The 20226-nt window shown below is 45.0% G+C and overlaps 1 protein-coding gene across 2 annotated transcripts in view; it reads right to left on the reverse strand.

The window, feature by feature from the left end:
- Nucleotides 1–20226, reverse strand: part of SOS2 (SOS Ras/Rho guanine nucleotide exchange factor 2) — a 292583-nt gene that overhangs the window by 230340 nt on the left and 42017 nt on the right. The window contains exon 2 of one of the 2 annotated variants that reach the window (XM_033951288.1): nt 16276–16409. The exons of the other annotated variant lie outside the window; for it this stretch is intronic. Coding sequence (XP_033807179.1) covers nt 16276–16409 — 134 coding nt within the window. The remainder of the gene's footprint in view (nt 1–16275; nt 16410–20226) is intronic. 2 annotated transcript variants of the gene reach the window in all.

A 20226-nucleotide genomic window follows, 5' to 3' on the forward strand; every position in this document is an offset into this window, starting at 1 on the left:
ATGCCAAGAGCAGCGAATTGTGAAGGTTCTGCTGCAGACTGGAGGGTGACAAAGAGAGAGAGGGGAGAGGGAAAGAAATGCTGCACCTGATTGGAGAGAGAGAGAGGGAGGGAGGGAGAAGGAAGACCAGAGAAGGGAAAGGAGACAAAAGAGAGATGTCAGACCATGGGAAAATAAAGGATGGAGGGAAGGAGATGCAAAATCATGGAGGGGGAAGAAGAGATGCAAGGGCATAGGGGAGGGAAGAAAACAAGAGAAATCAGATCAGGGAGAAAGGAGGGAGGGAGGGAAAGGAAAGAGAGGAGATTCCAAAACATGAAGGGGGAGGGAGAGGAGAGAGATGCCAGGGCATGGGGAGGAGAGAATGAAACTGAGATGCCAAACCATCAGGGAGGGAGGGAAAGGAGATGCCAGAGCATGGAGGGAGAGAAAGAGATGGATGAAGAAGATAGGAAAGAGATCCTAGGGCATGGAGGAAGAAAAGCAGATGCCACACCATGGGGTGAGTAGGGGTGGGAAGGAAAGGAGAAGGGAGATACCGGAACATGGGGGAGGGCGTTGAGACAAGAGAAAAGTGGAAGGAACAGAGGAAGAGGGCGGACACTGGATGGAATGAATGGCGAGTGAAGAGAAGATGAGGAAAGCAGAAACCAGAACTTACAAAAGGTAGAGAAAGCACAGTTACTTACCGTAACAGGTGTTATCCAGGGACAGCAGGCATATATTCTCACATGTGGGTGACGTCATCTACGGAGCCCCAGCGCGGACAGCTTTTCAAGCAAACTTGATTGAAGTTTCAAGTCTGCTACACTGCACCACGCATGTGCATGCCTTCTTGCCCACTAGAGGGCGCATCCCCACCTCGTGGTCCTCAGTTCCATAACCAGCAAAGAAACCATCCCCGGGGAGGTGGGCGGGCTGTGAGAATATATGCCTGCTGTCCCTGGATAACACCTGTTACGGTAAGTAACTGTGCTTTATCCCAGGACAAGCAGGCATGATATTCTCACATGTGGGTGACCTCCAAGCCAACCAAAAAAGGGCAGGTGGGAGGATGGCAATTTAGGAAAATAGGTTACGTAACACCGACTGGCCAAACCGGCCGTCGCTTCTGGACAAAGTGTCCAGACAGTAGTGGGAGGTGAACGTATGAACCGAAGACCAAGTGGCAGCTTTACATATGTCCTCCACAGTAGACCGGAGGAAAGCAACAGAAGCTGCCATAGCCCTGACCTTATGCCCCGTGACTCGACCATGGAGCGTGAGACCAGCCTGAGCATAGCAAAACGAAATACAAGCAGCTAGCCAATTGGACAAGTTGCGCTTGGAAATAGGATGTCCCAGCCTATTAGGATCGAAGGACAAAAATAATTGAGGAACCTTCCGATAAGACTTGGTACGTTGGAGATAAAAAGCCAACGCCCTCTTACAGTCCAGCGTGTGAAGTGCCGCCTCACCAGGATGGGAGTGGGGCTTCGGGAAGAACACCGGAAGGACAATAGACTGATTGAGGTGGAAATCAGACACAACCTTAGGTAGAAATTTGGGATGGGTGCGAAGAACCACCTTGTCATGATGGAACACAGTAAAGGGCGGGTCCGCAACCAAAGCCTGAAGCTCACTAATTCGACGAGCAGACGTGAGTGCCAGTAAAAAGATCACTTTCCAAGTGAGAAACTTAGGAAGAGACTTGTCCATCGACTCAAAGGGAGGTTTCATCAACTGAGCCAGGACCACATTCAGATCCCAAACTACAGGAGGAGGTTTCAGAGGAGGATTAACATTAACTAAACCCTTCATGAAACGAACCACCAGAGGATGAAGAGAGAGAGAACGACCCTCTAGAAGCCGATGGAAAGTAGCAATAGCACTAAGATGCACCCGGATGGAAGTTGTCTTCAGCCCAGACTTGGACAAATGCAGCAAATATTCCAGAACCGAGGACACCGGAACCAAACTCGGGTCCAAATGGTGCGAGGCAGACCAGGATGAAAATCTGGTCCACTTCTGGGAATAACAAAGCCGAGTCGAGGCCTTGCGCGAGGCTTCCAACACCTCCCTGACCGCCGGAGTCAGGGGGAAAGGAACCAAGCCGTCAGATGTAATGACTGAAGATTGGGATGTAACAGCGAACCCTGACTCTGAGACAGCAGAGAGGGAAAAACTGGCAGAAGTAGAGGCTCCCTGGCACTGAGTTGAAGGAGTAGGGAAAACCAGTGCTGACGAGGCCAACGCGGCGCTATGAGAATCATAGTGGCTCTGGAGGACTTGAGATGAACCAACGTCCTCATTATCAGAGGAAAAGGAGGAAACGCATAAAGGAATCTCTCTCCCCAGTCGAGAAGGAAGGCATCTGCCTCGAGACGGTCCTGGGCGTACATCCGGGAACAATAGAGGGGCAGTTTGCGAGTCTCCGGGGAAGCAAAGAGATCCACCTGAGGGGTCCCCCAGCGGTCGAAGACCTCGCGCAGGACTCGGGAGTTTAGCGACCACTCGTGCGGCTGGAGAAGACGACTTGAGTTTGTCTGCGAGACAATTCTCTTCTCCTTGGATGTAAACCGCACGTAGGAAGATGTTCTGGGAGACCGCCCATTCCCAAAGGCGCAGGGCTTCCTGGCACAGGGCCCAAGAACCCGTACCCCCTTGTTTGTTTACATAATACATCGCCACCTGGTTGTCCGTGCGCACGAAGACTACCTGGTCGTGGAGCAGGTGGCCGAACGCTCGCGTTGCCAGAAAAATGGCACGAAGCTCCAACACATTGATGTGACAAAGGCGGTCCTCCTCCGACCATAGACCTTGGGTCCGCAGACCGTCGAGATGAGCCCCCCACGCGTACTCCGAGGAGTCCGTGGTCAGGACCTTGCGATGCGGCGGAACGAGAAAGAGCAAACCCCCTGAAAGATTGGAAGAGTTTGTCCACCAACGGAGCGAGCATCGCAAAGAGGGAGTCACCCTTATTTGGCAAGAGAGTGGATCGCACTCCTGACGCCATTGGGAGGCCAAGGCCCACTGAGGAAGCCTCATGTGTAATCGTGCGAACGGAGTGACATGGACCGTCGACGCCATGTGGCCCAGGAGCACCAACATGCGATGAGCCGAAACTGCGGGCATCAGCGAAACCTGGCAACTCAATCGAAGCAGTGCCTGCAACCGAGGAGGAGGAAGGAAGGAACGGAGGTGAACCGTGTCCAGCACGGCTCCGATGAATTGAATGGATTGAGTCGGGTTCAACTGAGACTTGGGGAAGTTCACCTCGAACCGCAGACGTTGAAGGAAGATGATAGTCTGTTGGGTCGCTGAGATAACCCCCTCTCTGGTGGAGGCCTTGATGAGCCAATCGTCCAGGTAGGGAAAGACCTGAAGCCCCTGGGATCTTAGAGCTGCCGCAACCACCACCATACACTTCGTGAAGACTCGAGGGGACGAAGCCAGACCAAATGGGAGGACCCGATATTGAAGGTGCCAATCTCCCACCCTGAACCGTAAATACTTGCGGAAAGCGGGATGCACCGGAACATGAGTGTAAGCTTCCTTCAAGTCTAGGGAGCACATCCAATCCCCCTCCTCCAACAGAGGGTATAAAACCGGAAGTGACAACATCCGGAATTTCTCCTGGACCAGGAATTTGTTGAGCTTTCGGAGGTCCAAAATGGGGCGCAAGTCCCCTGTCTTCTTTGGGACCAAAAAGTAACGGGAGTAAAACCCCGTTCCCCGTTGTTCTGGGGCACTGTTCCACCGCCCGTAGGCTCAACAAGGCCCTGGCCTCCAGAAGGAGAAGGGGAAGTTGGCTGCGGTTGGACGGACACGTTTCGGGTGGATGGTCCGGCGGCGTGGCTGAGAAATTCAGCGAGTGGCCCTCGGAGATGATCCGGAGCACCCATGCGTCGGATGTAGTCTCGGTCCAAGCCACAGAAAAGGACCTGAGTCGGCCCCCGATTGGGAGGGGGTCCGGTGATATTGCGGAGGGGGCCCGCCCCCGTCCGCCCAGCCCGTCAAAAGGACGGGGCCGGCTTGGACGCTCCCTGCGCCGGAGGTTTCGGCTGGCCTCCTCTCCCCTGCTGGGGAGGGCGCCGTGCCGGAGGTCTAAAAAAAGCAGGGGTAGACTTCTGCGGGTATCTCCTCGGGGGCGGCTGGAAAGATTTTTGCGGCGGGGCACGAGGTTTAGCACGGACCAAGGAGGCTAAGGAGCGCTCCTGTTCCGACAAACGTTTGGTCGCCGCCTCCAATGATTCATCAAACAATTCCGAACCCACGCATGGTAAGTTGGCCAGGCGTTCTTGTAGATTAGGATCCATATCGAGGGTACGGAGCCAGGCCAGCCGGCACATAGCCCCCGCAAAGGCCGAGACCCTCGAAGCAAGCTCAAACGCGTCGTACACAGCGTGGAACAGGTACAGCCGCAATTGAGACAAATTTGACATGAATGTGGCGAACCCCTCTCGATGGGAAGCAGGTATGACCTCCCAATACTGGGGTAGGTCCTTCACCATGCTACGCAAATAGGATGAAAACGTAAATGCGTAGTTGAGGACCCTGATGGCCATGAGGGAATTAGAATAGAGGCGACGACCAAACTTGTCCAGGGTCCTGCCCTCCCTTCCAGGCGGGACCGCCGCCGAGACTCTGGAGGGTTGAGTCTTTTTAAGCGCCGACTCCACAATCAACGATTGGTGGGAGAGTTGAGACTTATCGAACCCTTTAGATGGAATGGTCCGGTATTTGGACTCCATCTTCGACGGCACCGCAGTGATTGTAAGAGGGGAATCCAAGTTCTTAAGGAAGGTTTGATGTAGAACCTTATTCAGGGGAAGGCGAGGAGTTTCCCTCGGAGGAGTAGGAAGATCCTGCTCCTCTAGGAACTCTTTAGTATATTGAGACCCCGCCATTAGGTCAAGGCCCAAAGCTTGTGCCATATCCTGCACGAACCTGGAGAAGGAGGATGTTCTGGCGGCCGGTGAGGGGGTCCGAGATCTCCCCGCCGAACAGAAGGGGGAAGCCTCGCGGGAATACCGCGGTTCCCTGCCAGACCCCGATCCCCAGGAGGCCACATCAAGCGACCTCGAAGGGGTCGGGGAACGCCTGTGCCCCGAAGAACCCTTGGGAGAAACCCCGGGAGTCCGAGGCACCGAGGCGCGCCCCCTCCGTTTCGGGGAAGAGTCTCTTGAACCCCCTCTCGCGGGGGAACGAATCAGGCTTGGGTTGTCGAGGCGGAGCTCCGAGACACGCAAGGTCTCGCCCTCGAGCGGCGAAGAGCGGCCACGCCTCCGAGGAGAACCCCGAGAACGTTTGGGTTTCCTCGGACGACGCCTCACCCGAGGCCGGCCCGAGGGCGAGGAGCCCCGGAAAGACCTCGAAGAGGAGGATGAGGATATCCTCCTGACCCGACGCACCTTGTCCCTAGGCCTAACGGTTCTCTCAGGCTGGGCCTCCGAGGGCAAAGTCAAGGGTAAGGTCGGGGCCGAAGTCAGGGCCGGACCCGTACCCGAAGTCGAGGTCGCCGAGGCCTGGGCCGTCGAGACCGGCGCAGTCGAGGACGAAGCCTGCTGCAGTTGCTTGATGGCTCCGGACAGCTCCGAGGTAATCAACGCTCGGAGCAAGTCTTGAAAGGCTGGGATCCCCATCATGGTCGGTAGGTCCGAGACGGGGGGGTGCTCATTAGAGGGCGACCTCGGTCTCGAGTATTCCCTCGGGGCACTAGATTTGCCAACCTTGGGCTGGGCCGAGGCCGACTCACCCGCTGTCGAAGAGCCCGAGGATGGCTTCTTCGCTGAACCCGGAGCTGAGGAGGGAAGCGGGGACTTACCCGAGGAAGGCTTTGTCGGAGCAGTAGGCTTTGATGAAGTCGCTGGACGCAGCGAGGATCCCGAGGCCGAGGTCGAGGCCGACGTCGAGGCCTTCCCCGCCGCGGGGTCTGCAGAAAAGAGCTCCGCCATCCGGGCACGGCGTCGGCGGAGCGCTCTGGACTGGAAGGTGGAGCACCTCTCACAGGAGTCAGTAGGGTGCTCCTGACCCAAGCAAATCAAGCACCACCGGTGCGGATCGGTAATTGACAGCAACCGATCACACTGGGTGCATTTCTTAAAGCCCGTCAAGGGACGGGACATGAAAAGAAAGGGGGCCGGGAACGAACGACGTCCCGCGGCCCTCGGAAGCCCCCGGAGCCGACCGGAAAAAGTAAACTTTATTATTTTATTTTTTTTCCGACGATAAACGACGTGACTAAGAAGGAAAACAACAAATAAAGCACAGCGACCGAGCAAAACAACCCAGACGCGGTGTCAGAAGGCAGAAAAACAGGAGCTCAATTTCCACAGGGCTTCTGGCTCCGCGGAAAAAACTGAACTGAGGACCACGAGGTGGGGATGCGCCCTCTAGTGGGCAAGAAGGCATGCACATGCGTGGTGCAGTGTAGCAGACTTGAAACTTCAATCAAGTTTGCTTGAAAAGCTGTCCGCGCTGGGGCTCCGTAGATGACGTCACCCACATGTGAGAATATCATGCCTGCTTGTCCTGGGATAAAAGAGTTTTTCTTTGTCGCTTTAGAATAAAGTAGTATTGTAGCTATATTGATAAATATATGGAAATAAGGTAAAGCAAATTACTTACCATAACAGGTGTTATCCAGGGACAGCAGACAGATATTCTCACACATGGGTGATGTCACTGACAGAGCCCTGGTATGGACACTTGAAAAGTGCATCGCCACTTTAAGTCTTTAGAAAGTTTGTGAAAGCCCGCACCGCACATGTGCGAGTGCCTTCCCACCCAAAGTAGGCGCATGGTCCCTCAGTCAAGATAAGCCAGCTAAGAAGCCAACCAGGGGAGGTGGGTGGGTTGTGAGAATATCTGCCTGCTGTCCCTGGATAACACCTGTTAAGGTAAGTAACTGTGCTTTATCCCAGGATAAGCAAGCAGCAAATTCTCACACATGGGTGACCTCCAAACTAACCAGAATGGGATGGTGGAAGTGTTGGCCGTTAAGAAAATAAATGTTGTAATACTGACTGGCCAAAGTGCCCACCTCATCTGGAAAAAGATTCCAGACAATAATGTGAGGTGAAGGTATGAACCGAGGACCAGGTGGCAGCTTTACAGATTTCATCAATAGGAGTAAGATCTAAGGAAAGCTACAGAAGCTGCCATAGCTCGGACCTTGTGAGCTGTGAAACGACTCTCCAGTTGCAGTCCAGTCTGAGCATAACAGAAAGATATACAGGCAGCCAACCAGTTGGAAATCGTTCTCTTGGAAATAGGAAGCCCCAACTTATTAGGATCAAAAGAGACGAAGAGTTGGGGAGATGTTCGATGTAGCTTTGTTCTATCAATATAATAGGCTAAAGCACGCTTACAGTCCAGAGTGTGAAGTGCATGAGAATGAGGCTTAGGGAAAAAAACTGGAAGAACAATCGACTGATTGAGATGAAACTCAGTAACAACTTTCGGCAGAAACTTGGGATGTGTGCGCAGAACCACTTTGTCATGGTGAAAAACTGTGAAAAGTGGATCTGCACTCACTAATTGATATGATAAAACCAACTTTCCAGGTGAGAAACTTTGAGATGAGCTGTAGCCATTGGTTCAAATGGAGGCTTCATTAACCTGGAAAGAACTACATTAAGGTCCCAGACTATAGGAGGAGGTTTGAGAGGTGGTTTCACATTGAAAAGTCCTTTCATGAATCTGGAGACCAAAGGGTGAGCAGTGAGAGGTTTACCCTCGACTGGAAGGTGAAAAGCTGTAATAGCACTGAGATGGACTCTAATAGATGTAGATTTGAATCCAGAGTCGGACAGATGAAGTAGATAATCCAACACCAGTTCAACAGACAAGGAAGTTGCATCGTGATGATTAAGAAGATACCAGGAAGAAAAACGAGTACACTTTTGTTAATAACATTGTTGAGTGGCTGGTTTCCTGGAGGCGTCAATAATATTATGGACAGGCTGAGTGAGATGTAATTCAGATGAATTCAGCCCGAGAGAAACCAAGCTGTCAAGTGTAATGATTACAGGTTGAGGTGTAGAAGAGATCTGTGATTCTGAGTAAGCAGAGTAGGAAAAATTGGTAGAGGTATGGGCTCCCTGGTGCTGAATTGAAGTAGAAGGGAGAACCAATGGTGCCTGGGCCACCAAGGAGCAATTAGAATCATGGTGGCCGACTCCTGTTTGAGTTTGAAAAGAGTCTTCAATATGAGAGTAATGGGAGGAAATGCATAGAGAAATATTTTCATCATCAAAAAAGCATCTGCTTCCAGACGGTGAGGAGAGTATAGTCTGCAGCAGAACTGAGGCAACTTGTGATTGTAGGGAGCTGCAAATAAGTCCACTTGCGGAGTGCCCCATTGCGCAAAGATGGGATGGAGAGCTGCAGAGCTGAGTGTCCATTCGTGAGGTTGAAGAATTCTGCTGAGGTTATCTGCCAAGAAATTCTGCTCCCCCTGAATGTAGACTGCCTTCAAGAAAATGTTGCAGGCAGTAGCCCAAAGCCAGATTTTCTGGGCCTCTTGATATTAACGGGAGAGATCCCGTGCCTCCAAGAAGAAAGGCCTTGTGAAGCTTGATGAATGGTCTGAAATTTGGCAGCTAAAATTTAATGCTAAGAAATGCAAGGTCATGCATTTGGGTTGCAAAAACCCAAGGGAACGGTACAGATTAGGGAGTGAAGAGCTTATGTGCATGACAGAACAGCGGGACTTGGGTATGATTGTATGTGATGATCTTAAGGTGGTCAAACAGGTTGAAAAGGTAATGTCAAAAGCTAGAAGGATGCTAGGTTGTATAGGGAGAGGTATAGCTAGTAGGAAAAAGGAGGTATTGATGCCCCTGTATAAGACTTTGGTGAGACCTCATTTAGAATATTGCATACAATTCTGGAGGCCGCACCTTCAAAAAGATATAAAAAGGATAGAGTCGGTTCAGAGGAAGGCTACTAAAATGGTATGTGGTCTTCATCATAAGGCGTATGGGAGACAGACCTAAAGATCTCAATCTGTATTCTTTGGAAGAAAGGAGGGAGAGAGGAGATATGATAGAGATGTTTAAATAAAATATTACAAAAAATGTCATTCACCAGAGGTGGGCTACCTCTCCAAGATCTCACATTAAGACCCAAAACAGATGGAGAAAAAGCCTCAAAAAACTTTTATCATGCAGCAATCATTGATGATTTACAGCTGGCATTCTTATTGTCATTCGCAAAAAACTCACACCCGCAATACAATGTTAAAAGATCTAAAGAGGGAAAAACCCACTACTGTGCACAGTAATATATTTATAAATTTTTTAAATCTTTTTTATAAATTATAAAGCTTAATAATACAAAAAAGCTGAAAATAGCAGAAGCAGAAAACACTTAGCTCTGGCGCCAGAGAACATTACTGGAAGAGATCCACCGGTACTGTGTAAACTTTTTCTTTTCAACAGCATTCATCAACTTCTTACAGTAAGCTTCCAAAGTCCATGACAGAGCTGAAAAAACTCCAACAAGCACTCGTTTCACCAACATTCATTTGGTTTCTTCAGCGATTCTCAGACCAGCTTCCTACAACGCAATGTGCACAACAGCACAGGAGAACCAGGAGATTGAAATAGCAAGCAACAGACTTACTTCCGGGTATCTCACTTCAGTTTTTTTGGAAACACAGCTCGGGAGATATTGTGTCTCAAAGTTGTCAGAATGTCATTGTCGTACTGTATATCATTGTGGTATGGGGTCAAACAAATGGCTATATCTCCACAAATATTCCACAGGCGAAACTAAAACTTTACCAAAGTTCGGTTGGGGTTTAGCCTGACATGGTTGTTGCTTTTGCCTCTTTGGTCAAGGTCAAGCAGGAGCAGAAGCCTTGGCAGAAAACCTGAATTGATATGAAGGAGTAGGTTTAAATTGTTGAGAGGCAGATGATTTCTTTTTGGGTTTGACCAAAGTGTCCCACCTGGTCTCATGGGCCGAAAGCTTCTGAGTAGCCATGTCAGTAGAGTCTCCGAGGAGTTCCTCACCAAGACATGGAGTATTAGCAAGAGAGTCCTAGTGGTTAACGTCGAGGTCAGACACTCGGAGCTAGGCCAGACATCTCATGACTACCGCTCTAGAGGTGAACTCAAATGTGTCGTAAGCTAAACTTACTCTGGCAGAGTTGATGAATTATTCATGATCTTTACTATGCAAGCTATGATATTATTTTGTAGACATGATTTCTGAGGATTGTTTGTATGTTTATTTTATCATGTTTTTGTTTTAAAATTATGTATGTATATTATGTAAACCGTTTAGTTTTAAACGGTATAGAAATTTTAAAATAAATAAGTACTTCCGCAACTGCAAGACAGTGGAGACAAGATGTTGGAAATCTCTGGTCTTGAGGGCAAGAATGTATTTCTTGTATGCTGAAAACTGCTTAACCAGGTGTTTCAGGTAACAGGAAAAATAAAAATTGTAATTTCCTGCTCTGTTGGCAAGCATTGAGTTTTGGTACAAACGTCTGCCAAATTTAGCCATGGTACGTCCCTCTCTACCAGGAGGGACGGAAGCATAGACTCCAGTTGCAGATTGGTTCTTGAGAGTGGATTCTACAACAAGAGATTTATGTGGCAATTGTTGTTTGTCAAACCCCGGAAGAGCCACCACCTTATAAAGAGAATCAAGTTTTTTATGTGCTACTGGTATATTAAGAGGAGTCTCAAAATTCTTATAGAAAGTCTCCCATAAGATGCCATGTAATGGTAATTTTAACATCTCTTTGGGAGGCTGGTCATAGTCTAGAGTCTCTAGATATTCTTTACTATATTTAGAATCTGCTTCCAAAGTAATTGAGAGATCTTTTCCCATCTGACAAATTTTGAAAAAGAAATTTTCTCTGATGAGGGAAGATGCTCTAGCGGGAGATCTTCGTGGAGAACCTGATGCAGAAGAATTAGCCTCAGTCATGGATGGTGATGGAGGATCAGAATCTCTTAACAAATCCGAGTCTTGCAACATCGATGGGGACCAATGGTGAGATCGGTGCCGGTCCAATGTGGGGGTGACGGTATGCTTGCATTTGGAAGACACCTTACCAGATTTGACAGGTGTGGTAGCCCTTGATGACTGAGTAGATGAAGACTAGTGTCGAGATGACTTCTACTTCAACACCCGTGACGGAGACCTGGAACAATGGGATGGATCTTGACACCATGTCAACGGTGCCAGTGGTTGGTGTCATAATATGCTCAGACTGGACCTTCACCAGAAGAGTTGGACATGTTTTTGTTTTAAAATTATGTATGCTACTTCCAACAAAAGTTGTGTCGGAACTAGCATCCGGAAATGCTCACCGAGCTCTTCCCTAAACAAGGCATCGATTTTTTGCTTAAGGTATAGCACCGGTATGAGAGGCGTAGGCTTTTTCGCATAGTCCAGTGATGAGAATGCCAATGTAGAGGCACTCACCAAAATCGGGACCGTGCACTTACAGGACTTTTTCGAGGTCGGCATAACGACTCAATGCAGGTTTGACCTGTGTCCCAGAGAGGGAAGGGAAAAGCTTCTTAGCCGGTTTACCCAAAGAGATAGTATACAGCGACACCAGAGTCGACAATGTTGGTTCCGCGGGCGTTTAGGTTTCGGTGTCATCTTAGCCGGTGCGGTCAGCTCCCCTTCCATGGCATCACTGAAAAGCTGTCGTTGCTGAAGAAGACAATTTTTCAAAGTTCTTTTCTGTAAAGAAGAGCAGCACATGCAAGTTTTCGGATGGTGCTTGGGTCCCAAACACTGGAAACACGAACGGTGAGGGTCAGTCACAGAAATAGCTTGCGCACAGCGACTACACTTTTTAAACCCCGTCAGTGGCCATGACATTGACAGGAATACCACCTCAGGTAAATTGAACGCTATGACTGAGGTGGAGGAAGAGACCCTGACAGGACAGAAACCGCCAACGGCGAATAAAGAAAGACTTTTTAAAACTTTATTTAACTAATGGAAAAGCAAAGAGAAAATGACTGAAAAGTCACAAGCGCGAGAGCGGGAAGGAAGAAAAAATTTCAAAAGTCGTTGAAACACAACTTCTTAGCTCCACAGAAACTAAGAAACTACGTCAGGTGGGGGCTATCGCAAACTTGCGCGATGGGGGCTATCGCAAACTTTCTAAAGACTTAAAGTGGCGAAGCACTTTTCAAGTGTCCGTACCTGGGCTCTGTCAGTGACATCACCCATGTGTTCAAATATGCTGCCTACTTGTCCTGGGATAAAGCAATTCAGTCTGAAGATGACAGTAAATGAAGAGTAAAAAAAAAAAAAAACATTTCCATGTTTTTAAAACTGGATTAACAGGCTAAACTTGTATTTTAACTGCACTGCAAGATACATATTTCAAACTATAGCAGGGTGTGTCTGCTCACAGTACACTGGTGTTATATCACTAAGTACAGCACAAGACTCTATCCCAAACACTGACTGGCTCCAAGATCCAAAGCTCATTTACATCTGGATACTTAGGTCCAACAGTAATCCTAGGGCCTGTTTGCAAGTTTGCTATATGATAATCACTTCTTGGTTTAAACAACATTTTCACATACAGTACAGGATTAGAAAATATTTTGAAAAAAAATAATCCTTCAGGAACCATTAAGACATTTTCCTTATAATTTACCATTGGTCATTTGTTTTCCTGTTTATTTCTTATGCCTTATTTTTATCCTATGCCTTCAGAGAGTGCTAGAAATCTGGAACGCTCTTCCAGAGGCTGTTATAGGGGAAAGCACCCTTCAGGGATTCAAGAAAAGGTTGGATAAGTTGCTGCTGGAACAGAACATGCGTAGGTAAGGCTAGACTCAAATAGGACACTGGTCTTTGACCTAAGAGCCGCCGCATGAGCGGACTGTTGGGCACAATGAACTATTGGTCTGACCCAGCAATGGTAAATCTTATGTTCTTTTCCTCTTATGCCCAGAGCCTCTTTATCAAGATTTCTATATCTCTCAAATGAATATAGATGTTCAATTCAAAGCTGCTTACAATGAACAGTTAAAGTTAAGCTGCTTACAATGAACAGTCAAAGTTACACCTCAGAATTGTACAGATACCATAAATAAATATAGAACAGTACCTTTTAACATAACAAATTAATTTATATACCGCAGTAACCTCTCAGTTCAACATGGTTAACAACAAGCAAGGCTGTACAAGCAAGTGTGTTATAATCACATTCAGAATAATTTGTCAAATAAGTAGGTCTTTAGCATTTTTCTAAAGGAAAGACAAGAGTTGGAGTTTTGTTATCAGGACAGAAAAGGGTTTATCCCATGATCCAGCTTGAAAAGATAATATTCTATGGAAAAATCTTTTGTATATGCAACCTTTTACAGTAGGAAATGTAAGTAATCTAAAATGCCATGAAAAGCGTTTTCAGTCAGTAAATTTAAAGTGATCAATAATATAATCAGGTATATGGCCAGGTACCACCTATGTAACAGGTACAACCTAACTTGAATAATATTCTTGCCTCAACTGGGAGCCAATGTAGCTTTCAATAGAATTTACAGTGGAACCTTGGTTTACGAGCATAATTCGTTCCAGAAACATGCTCGTAAACCAATTTACTCATATATCAAAGCGAGTTTCCCCATAGGATGTAAGGGAAACTCGTTGTGATTCATTCTACCTCCTTCCCCCTTCTCATGACCACCGGCACTGCTCTTCCTTACTCCCCCTCCCCCCCCGCGATCTGTCATCCCCCTCGCATCGCCCCCCCCCCCCCCGTCATGATCTGGCATCCTCCACTCACCCACCCAAACACATTCTCTTACCCCTCGGTGCTCGAAGATCTTCCCTCTTCCTTGTGCTGGGCCTTGAGCATCTGCGCATGCTCAAGGCCTTCTAGTTCTCGCTCTTTCCAAGATTCTCAAAGATCTTCGGAGAGAGCGAGAACTAGAAGGCCTTGAGCATGCGCAGATGCTCAAGGCCCAGAACAAGGAAGAGGGAAGATCTTCGGGCACCGGCATGTCCTGTGCGTTGGTGCTGGTGCCGGTACCAGATAGGGGTAAGAGAATATGTTTGGGTGGGTGGGTGAGTGAGGGATGCTGGATCACAGGGGGGGCACTCATAAATCGAGTCAAGCTCGGTTTCCGAAGCGCAGATTTTGCGAATGTTTTGCTCATCTTGCAAAACACTCGCAAACCAAGTTTTGACTGTAGTTACATGATCAAATCTTTTCAAATTGAAAATCAACCGAACAGCTGTGTTCTGAATGATCTGCAACCTTTTGATATTCTTTTTACTGGAAGCTAGATAAATGATATTACAATAAAACTTTTATTCAACAAAAACCTCACTAAATACAATGTAATACGGTTCAGTTATAGAAACAGCACTGTTCCGTCTAATGCAATATACTGTAAACCTTTTTTTAAACCAACATTCTACTGAAATTACAGTCATTGTTTTCTGCACGCAGATTGCACAATTCAGGCTGTGTACCTGACTACTGATGCTATAAAACTGCCATTGTCGTGACATCCATTTATCTCCAGATAACAACGCAGTATGTGTAGAGACTTCAGCACGTCCGAGAAAGAAACAGTCTCTGCAGGTGATTCATTAGTCGTAATGACAGCAGCAGTATCTCCATCCTCATCAGACTCTTGGTTGTCTGCCGTGTCCTTTATGACTGTACAGATATCGGAATTAGTGCTATCAGAAGATGTGGGCACATTGTTGTCAACGGCGACATACAGCTCAAACTCTTGTGACGAGAGTCCAACTGGGAGTTCAATGGATGAAGTGTCAACTTCAGTTGTCTCATCAGATGCGTGAACGAAGCTTGCCCGTCAATAGCAATTTGAAATTTTTGATGAGACTCAACTCCATGCCTCCAGTACCATATGAAGAGAGTCAAGCACCGTCATTTTTCCCATGAACTCAGCAGCTCGGGGGGCTGGATTCCATACTTGCATCAATCACTGCCATCACAAATCTTAGGACGAATGTCCTGTAATGATGTTTGAAGTTTGTGATTATCCCTTGGTCCATCAGTTGGATCAAAGTTGTCGTGTTTGGTGGCAGAAGCACAAGTTTGATGTTGGTTAGTCTTACGTCATTGCTGTGTGCTGCGCAGTTATCACAAAGCATTACAATGTGACTCCTACACCTTCTCATCAGATTGTCAAGCTTCTGCAACCATTCAATCTACAATGTCACTGTCATCCATGCGTTTTTGTTGCTTTCATATTCAACAGGCAGGCGTTTAATGTTTTTGAAGCAGCAAGGATTTCAATTCTTCCCAATCACCAGTGACTCGAGCTTTTCACTACTATCCATATTGCAAGTGAGCAGCAATGTCAATCATTCCTTTCAGGGTTTCTTGACAAAGAGATCTTATCGAGTGGTGTGTGATGGGAAATACTCTCATTCTTAGAGCAATCCATCTGGAGTGCCTCGGGGCTCCCTGTTGTCACCCACGCTTTTTAACATTTATATCTCATCTCTAGGATACCTATTGCAGAAATTGAATTTAAACTTTTATATATATGCAGATGATATTTCCATTTTAATTCCTCTGAATAACATAACAAATGAAATTTTAAAATAAATTTCTCATATCATGACTGAAATAGAGCAATGGACAACCAATTTTAAATTGAAATTAAATACAGAAAAGACAAAAAATTTTTAGCTAGTCCAAATGATAAAATAACTAGGACATCACTTCACCTTAATGGGCATGATTACCCAATTTTAAAATCTATAAAAATATTAGGAGTCACTTTAGACTCCCATCTAACCTTGGTAGAACATTACTTGGGTAGCTTATTCTGGTAATGTCACAAGTAAAAATCAATTTTTTCTACCTCTACTTATGCAGAACAGTATAGCTGACTAAAGAAAAGAAAAATCATCGGGTCAGACATAATTTCTCCTTAAATTATATTCATGCCATTGTTCCCCACAAACACTCCCTCCCAGTAACCCCCCCCCAAAAAAAATTAAAATAAATAAAATAAAATAAAAACCAACAGATAAGTCAGTAAAAAATGTTTATCATCTAGGGCAGTGGTTCCCAAAATTTTTTGGTTCAAGGCGCCTTTAGTGTGTCAGTAATTTTTTCATGGTGTCTCCAAGTCAAAAGAAATACAGTTCCCCCTCCTAATCTGGAATCTGTCTCTTCTTCCCTCCCTTGTGGTCTGCTATCTATTTTTCCTCTCTTCTCTATCTTCCCTTCCCTGGTCTGGCATCTGTCTCCAGCAGCAGGTGAAGAGCTAGATTAGGGAGATTGTCTTTGCTCAGCTCCAAGCTCACCTTATTCCCTCCTCCTTCTGCAGGATGCACAGAAGGGAAGGTCTGGAATCTGAAAAGTAGCAGAACTGTGTTCCAGGCTGTCCCCCAGAAATCCTGAGATTTGTACAGCCTTGTGACTCCTGCATTTGCCTTACCTACATTTGGAAAACATATAGAAATTTTTAAAAAACCTTTTTTATTGAATTAATTGTTATTTTTATTTATTTATTTTAAAAATTTCTATACCGTTTACAACTAAACGGTTTACATAATTTTAAAACAAAAGCATGATAAAATAAACATACAAACAAACCTTGAAAATCATGAGTATAAAATAATACATAATTTTGCATAATAACAATCATGAGTAAAATTCATTTTGTCTACCAGAGAAGAAAATTATTTCTAGAGAAAGGCATCTACAAATAACTGCGTCTTTAATAATTTTCTAAACATACCCCTTTCACGACAATTCTGTATCTGACCCATCAAAGAGTTCCATATCTTAACTCCTGCGCAACAAAAAGTCATTTTACAGTCTCAATAAGCCTTGGATTCACAGTCGTCTTCAGTAAAGCCAAATTCTCAGAACGCAATGATCTTTTTGGTGTATAACTAAATATATTATTTTTAAACAATTCTGGAATGTTTCCATACAAGAATTGATGGCAGCTCATTACTGCTTTATACTGTATTCTGAAGGCGACTGGTAACCAATGCAATTTTTGGAAATGTGGCAAAATATGATCATATTTAGACAAATCCATTATCAATCTTGCTGCTGCATTTTATATGACCTGCAATGCTCTATATCTTGCTTTTGTTATTCCAAGGTAAAGGGCGTTCCAGTAATCAAGTCTTGACAAAATCATAGCTTGGACTACAATACGGAAGTCATATGGTGTTAACATTGGTTTTAATCAGTGTAACAAATGCATTTGTGCAAAACAAGCTTGTACGGTCTTAGTTACTTATAACTTCATTGTTAGGCCAAAATCAAGCCTTACATCTAAAATGGTCATGGACTCATGTACCTATAGAACATCATCAATAACTTTCACTTCTGTAGGCCACTGATGATCCGCCTTTCCTACCAGCATTATTTCAGTTTTATCTACATTTCATTTCAAACCTTGTTCTCCCATCTACTCCTCAATTTTACACATATATTCACTCAATGATTTTTCAAAATTCTCTTCCCATCCACTTATTGGGAAGAAAAAAATAATTTCATCTGCATATATCTGATATTCAACTCCCAAAGATTCAAATAGTTTACCTATAGCAGCCATATAGATATTAAATAATAGGGCAGAAAGCACCGAGCCCTGTAGTACTCCAGTCCTAGCTGAATATGTTCCTGAAATCTTGCATCCATTTCTCACTTGAAAAGAGCGTCCTAAAAGGTATGTTTTAAACCAATTAAAAACAACATCATGCATTCTAAGGTTATACAATCTATCCAATAATTTTTTAAGATCAACCGAATCAAATGCTCCAGATATATCTAAAGACACAAGACAAAATTGTCTTGTGCTGATCCATCCCTAATCGCAGAGTATCAATTAAAGAAATCAATAATAATACCACGCTATGATCTTTCTGAAAACCAAATTGATTGCAGTCCAAACAATCAATCTCAAGAACAAAATTATCTAACTGAGAAAGAACTATCTTTTCTAAAACCTTTCCAATAAATAGTACAATAGAAATAGGATGGAAATTTTTCATAACACTTATTTCCAGGTTTTTACGCTTCAGAACAGGTCTAATAGTAGATTGCTTGCAAACCCCTGGAAAAATTCCATTTTTCAGCGATTTGTTTACAATTTTAGTAATTACAGGAGTCACTTATTAACCATTTGTCTAATAATTGTTGATGAGCAGGGATCTTGTATTGCACGAATAGGTGTACATCCACAAATAACTTTAAGAACCTCAGTTTCATCTACACTATCAAACTAGGACCATTTCTCATTTTCCACATTCTCCTCCATACTGAAATCAAGTTCATCAAAAGGTTGAGTTCCACCCATTCTTTCCACTAAAAACTGTGCATACTTTTCTACATCTAAGTCATGAAAATCCGCTGGATCATCATATCCATTAATCAAATAACTAACTGTATTAAACAATTGTTTTGGTCTATTCAAAGCCTGAGTAACCCTTTCCTTATAATATTGATTCCGTTCATTCTCACATAGACTAAGATATTCCATAAGTCAAATTTTAAAGACATTATCTTTCATCCTGTACTATTACTTCGGATCTCCACAGACAAGGTTTATATTGTCCTTTCAGCACAACTGATTTCTCAGGTGCAACAACATTCAATGCATTAGTCAAACTATTGTGCCATTTGACCACCATCTCATCTACTGACTCATTCTCATCTAGCTTTTCACACAACAACCATTCCTTTTCTAAATCCTTTATATCAAAATAAGGTATTATCAATCGCACTTCTTTCTTCTCCTGACTCTTGTATATTGGCCCAAAAACAAATGATAACATCTTATGGTCAGACTAATCCACCTGTTCCACCTGCAAAGTATTTTTTAGCAGACAACTCCAAGAGGCTGCGGCCAGATTTGACTGAGTTGCACGCTCGGCAAAATTGCTCTGGTTTTGTTCTTTATTTACCTTTGAACTGCAATGCCTAAGCGGAGAGGGAAGAGTTTTGCTGGGGCCTTGCATAGCCCTTCCTTGGCCAGCTACGGAGATATAGAGGCTATTCTACGGCGTTTGCAGCTCACCCCCTCGACTTCATCAGAGATGCTCCCGCTGGAGATGTCCCGAGGAAGCAGAACGGAGGCGGTCTCCTTGAGACTAGACACCACGCTGAGTCCCGATGTCAGGGCTCCGCCCCCACACCCTCAGATAGCCAGCTCCCTGCGGATGGAGCAGCGTCAAGGATCACAGACGCTGCAAATCCAGGAGGCCAGAGAAATCATGGAGAGTAGAGCTGAATCGGACCTCTCTTGTTTGGAGGGAAGTCTGAGTTTGAAAGCTGAAGCAAAGATCCAGCGTGGAGACAGAAGTTTCCAGGAGAGTGAACAGCGTGGGACAGAAGCGATTGACCAGGATTCTCCTGGGACATTTTCCTTTCCTCAAGTCCAGAAACCCCAAGAGGTAACTTTAGACTCTATTTAGGAACTTGTGACAAATCTGCCCGCTTTATTAAATCCTCAATTTCAATGCATGGATAATAATTTGAAGGCTCAAGCAATTGATATTAAGAACTTACAATCTGAAATGCATGAATCTAATAATATGGTGGATAATGTGAAATAAGAATTGTCCTTGGCTAAAGAAGATTCAAGAAACTTTAATAAAAGACAATGTTAACCTGAGGAGGAAATTAGAATCCTTAGAAAATTTATCACGCTCCAATAATATTAGATTGATTAATTTCCCTAGAAGTGATGTGTATTCTCCTAGGCAAATGTTAAAAAAGATTTATGATCGAGACATTGGAGATTGCAGAGGAACAATTACCTCCTTTATCTCAGGTTTATTACCTACCAACAAAAATACAAAATCAGCAGCAAGGATTGCTCCTGATTTGAATGTAACAGAATTGCTTGAGCTATCTGATCGTGAAACAGTTACATTGTTATTGACGGTAGCAATGGCACCAGATAAAAATTGGCTTATGAAAAATTTCTTTAAGCATAAACAGAAGGACTTTTTAAAAGTGCAAATGTATCCGGATTTGGCCAGGGATACCCAAAAACGTAGAAAAGAATTTTTGTTGCAGAAACCTGGGGTTCTGGCTATAGGTGCGACATTTTACTTACGTCATCCTTGTAAATGTGTAATACGTTATTCTTCTCAAAAGTATGTATTTTTTGATCCTACTCAATTGTCAACTTTCCTATCACTGTCACGACTGGAGAAGGAAAAAGATAAGATCTAAAAGCCCCATATTAGAATTTGTAATGAGGTGATCAAGTCAACTTGATGTCAGTC

Source organism: Geotrypetes seraphini, chromosome 7, assembly GCF_902459505.1.
Source record: "Geotrypetes seraphini chromosome 7, aGeoSer1.1, whole genome shotgun sequence".
Classification (NCBI taxonomy): domain Eukaryota; kingdom Metazoa; phylum Chordata; class Amphibia; order Gymnophiona; family Dermophiidae; genus Geotrypetes; species Geotrypetes seraphini.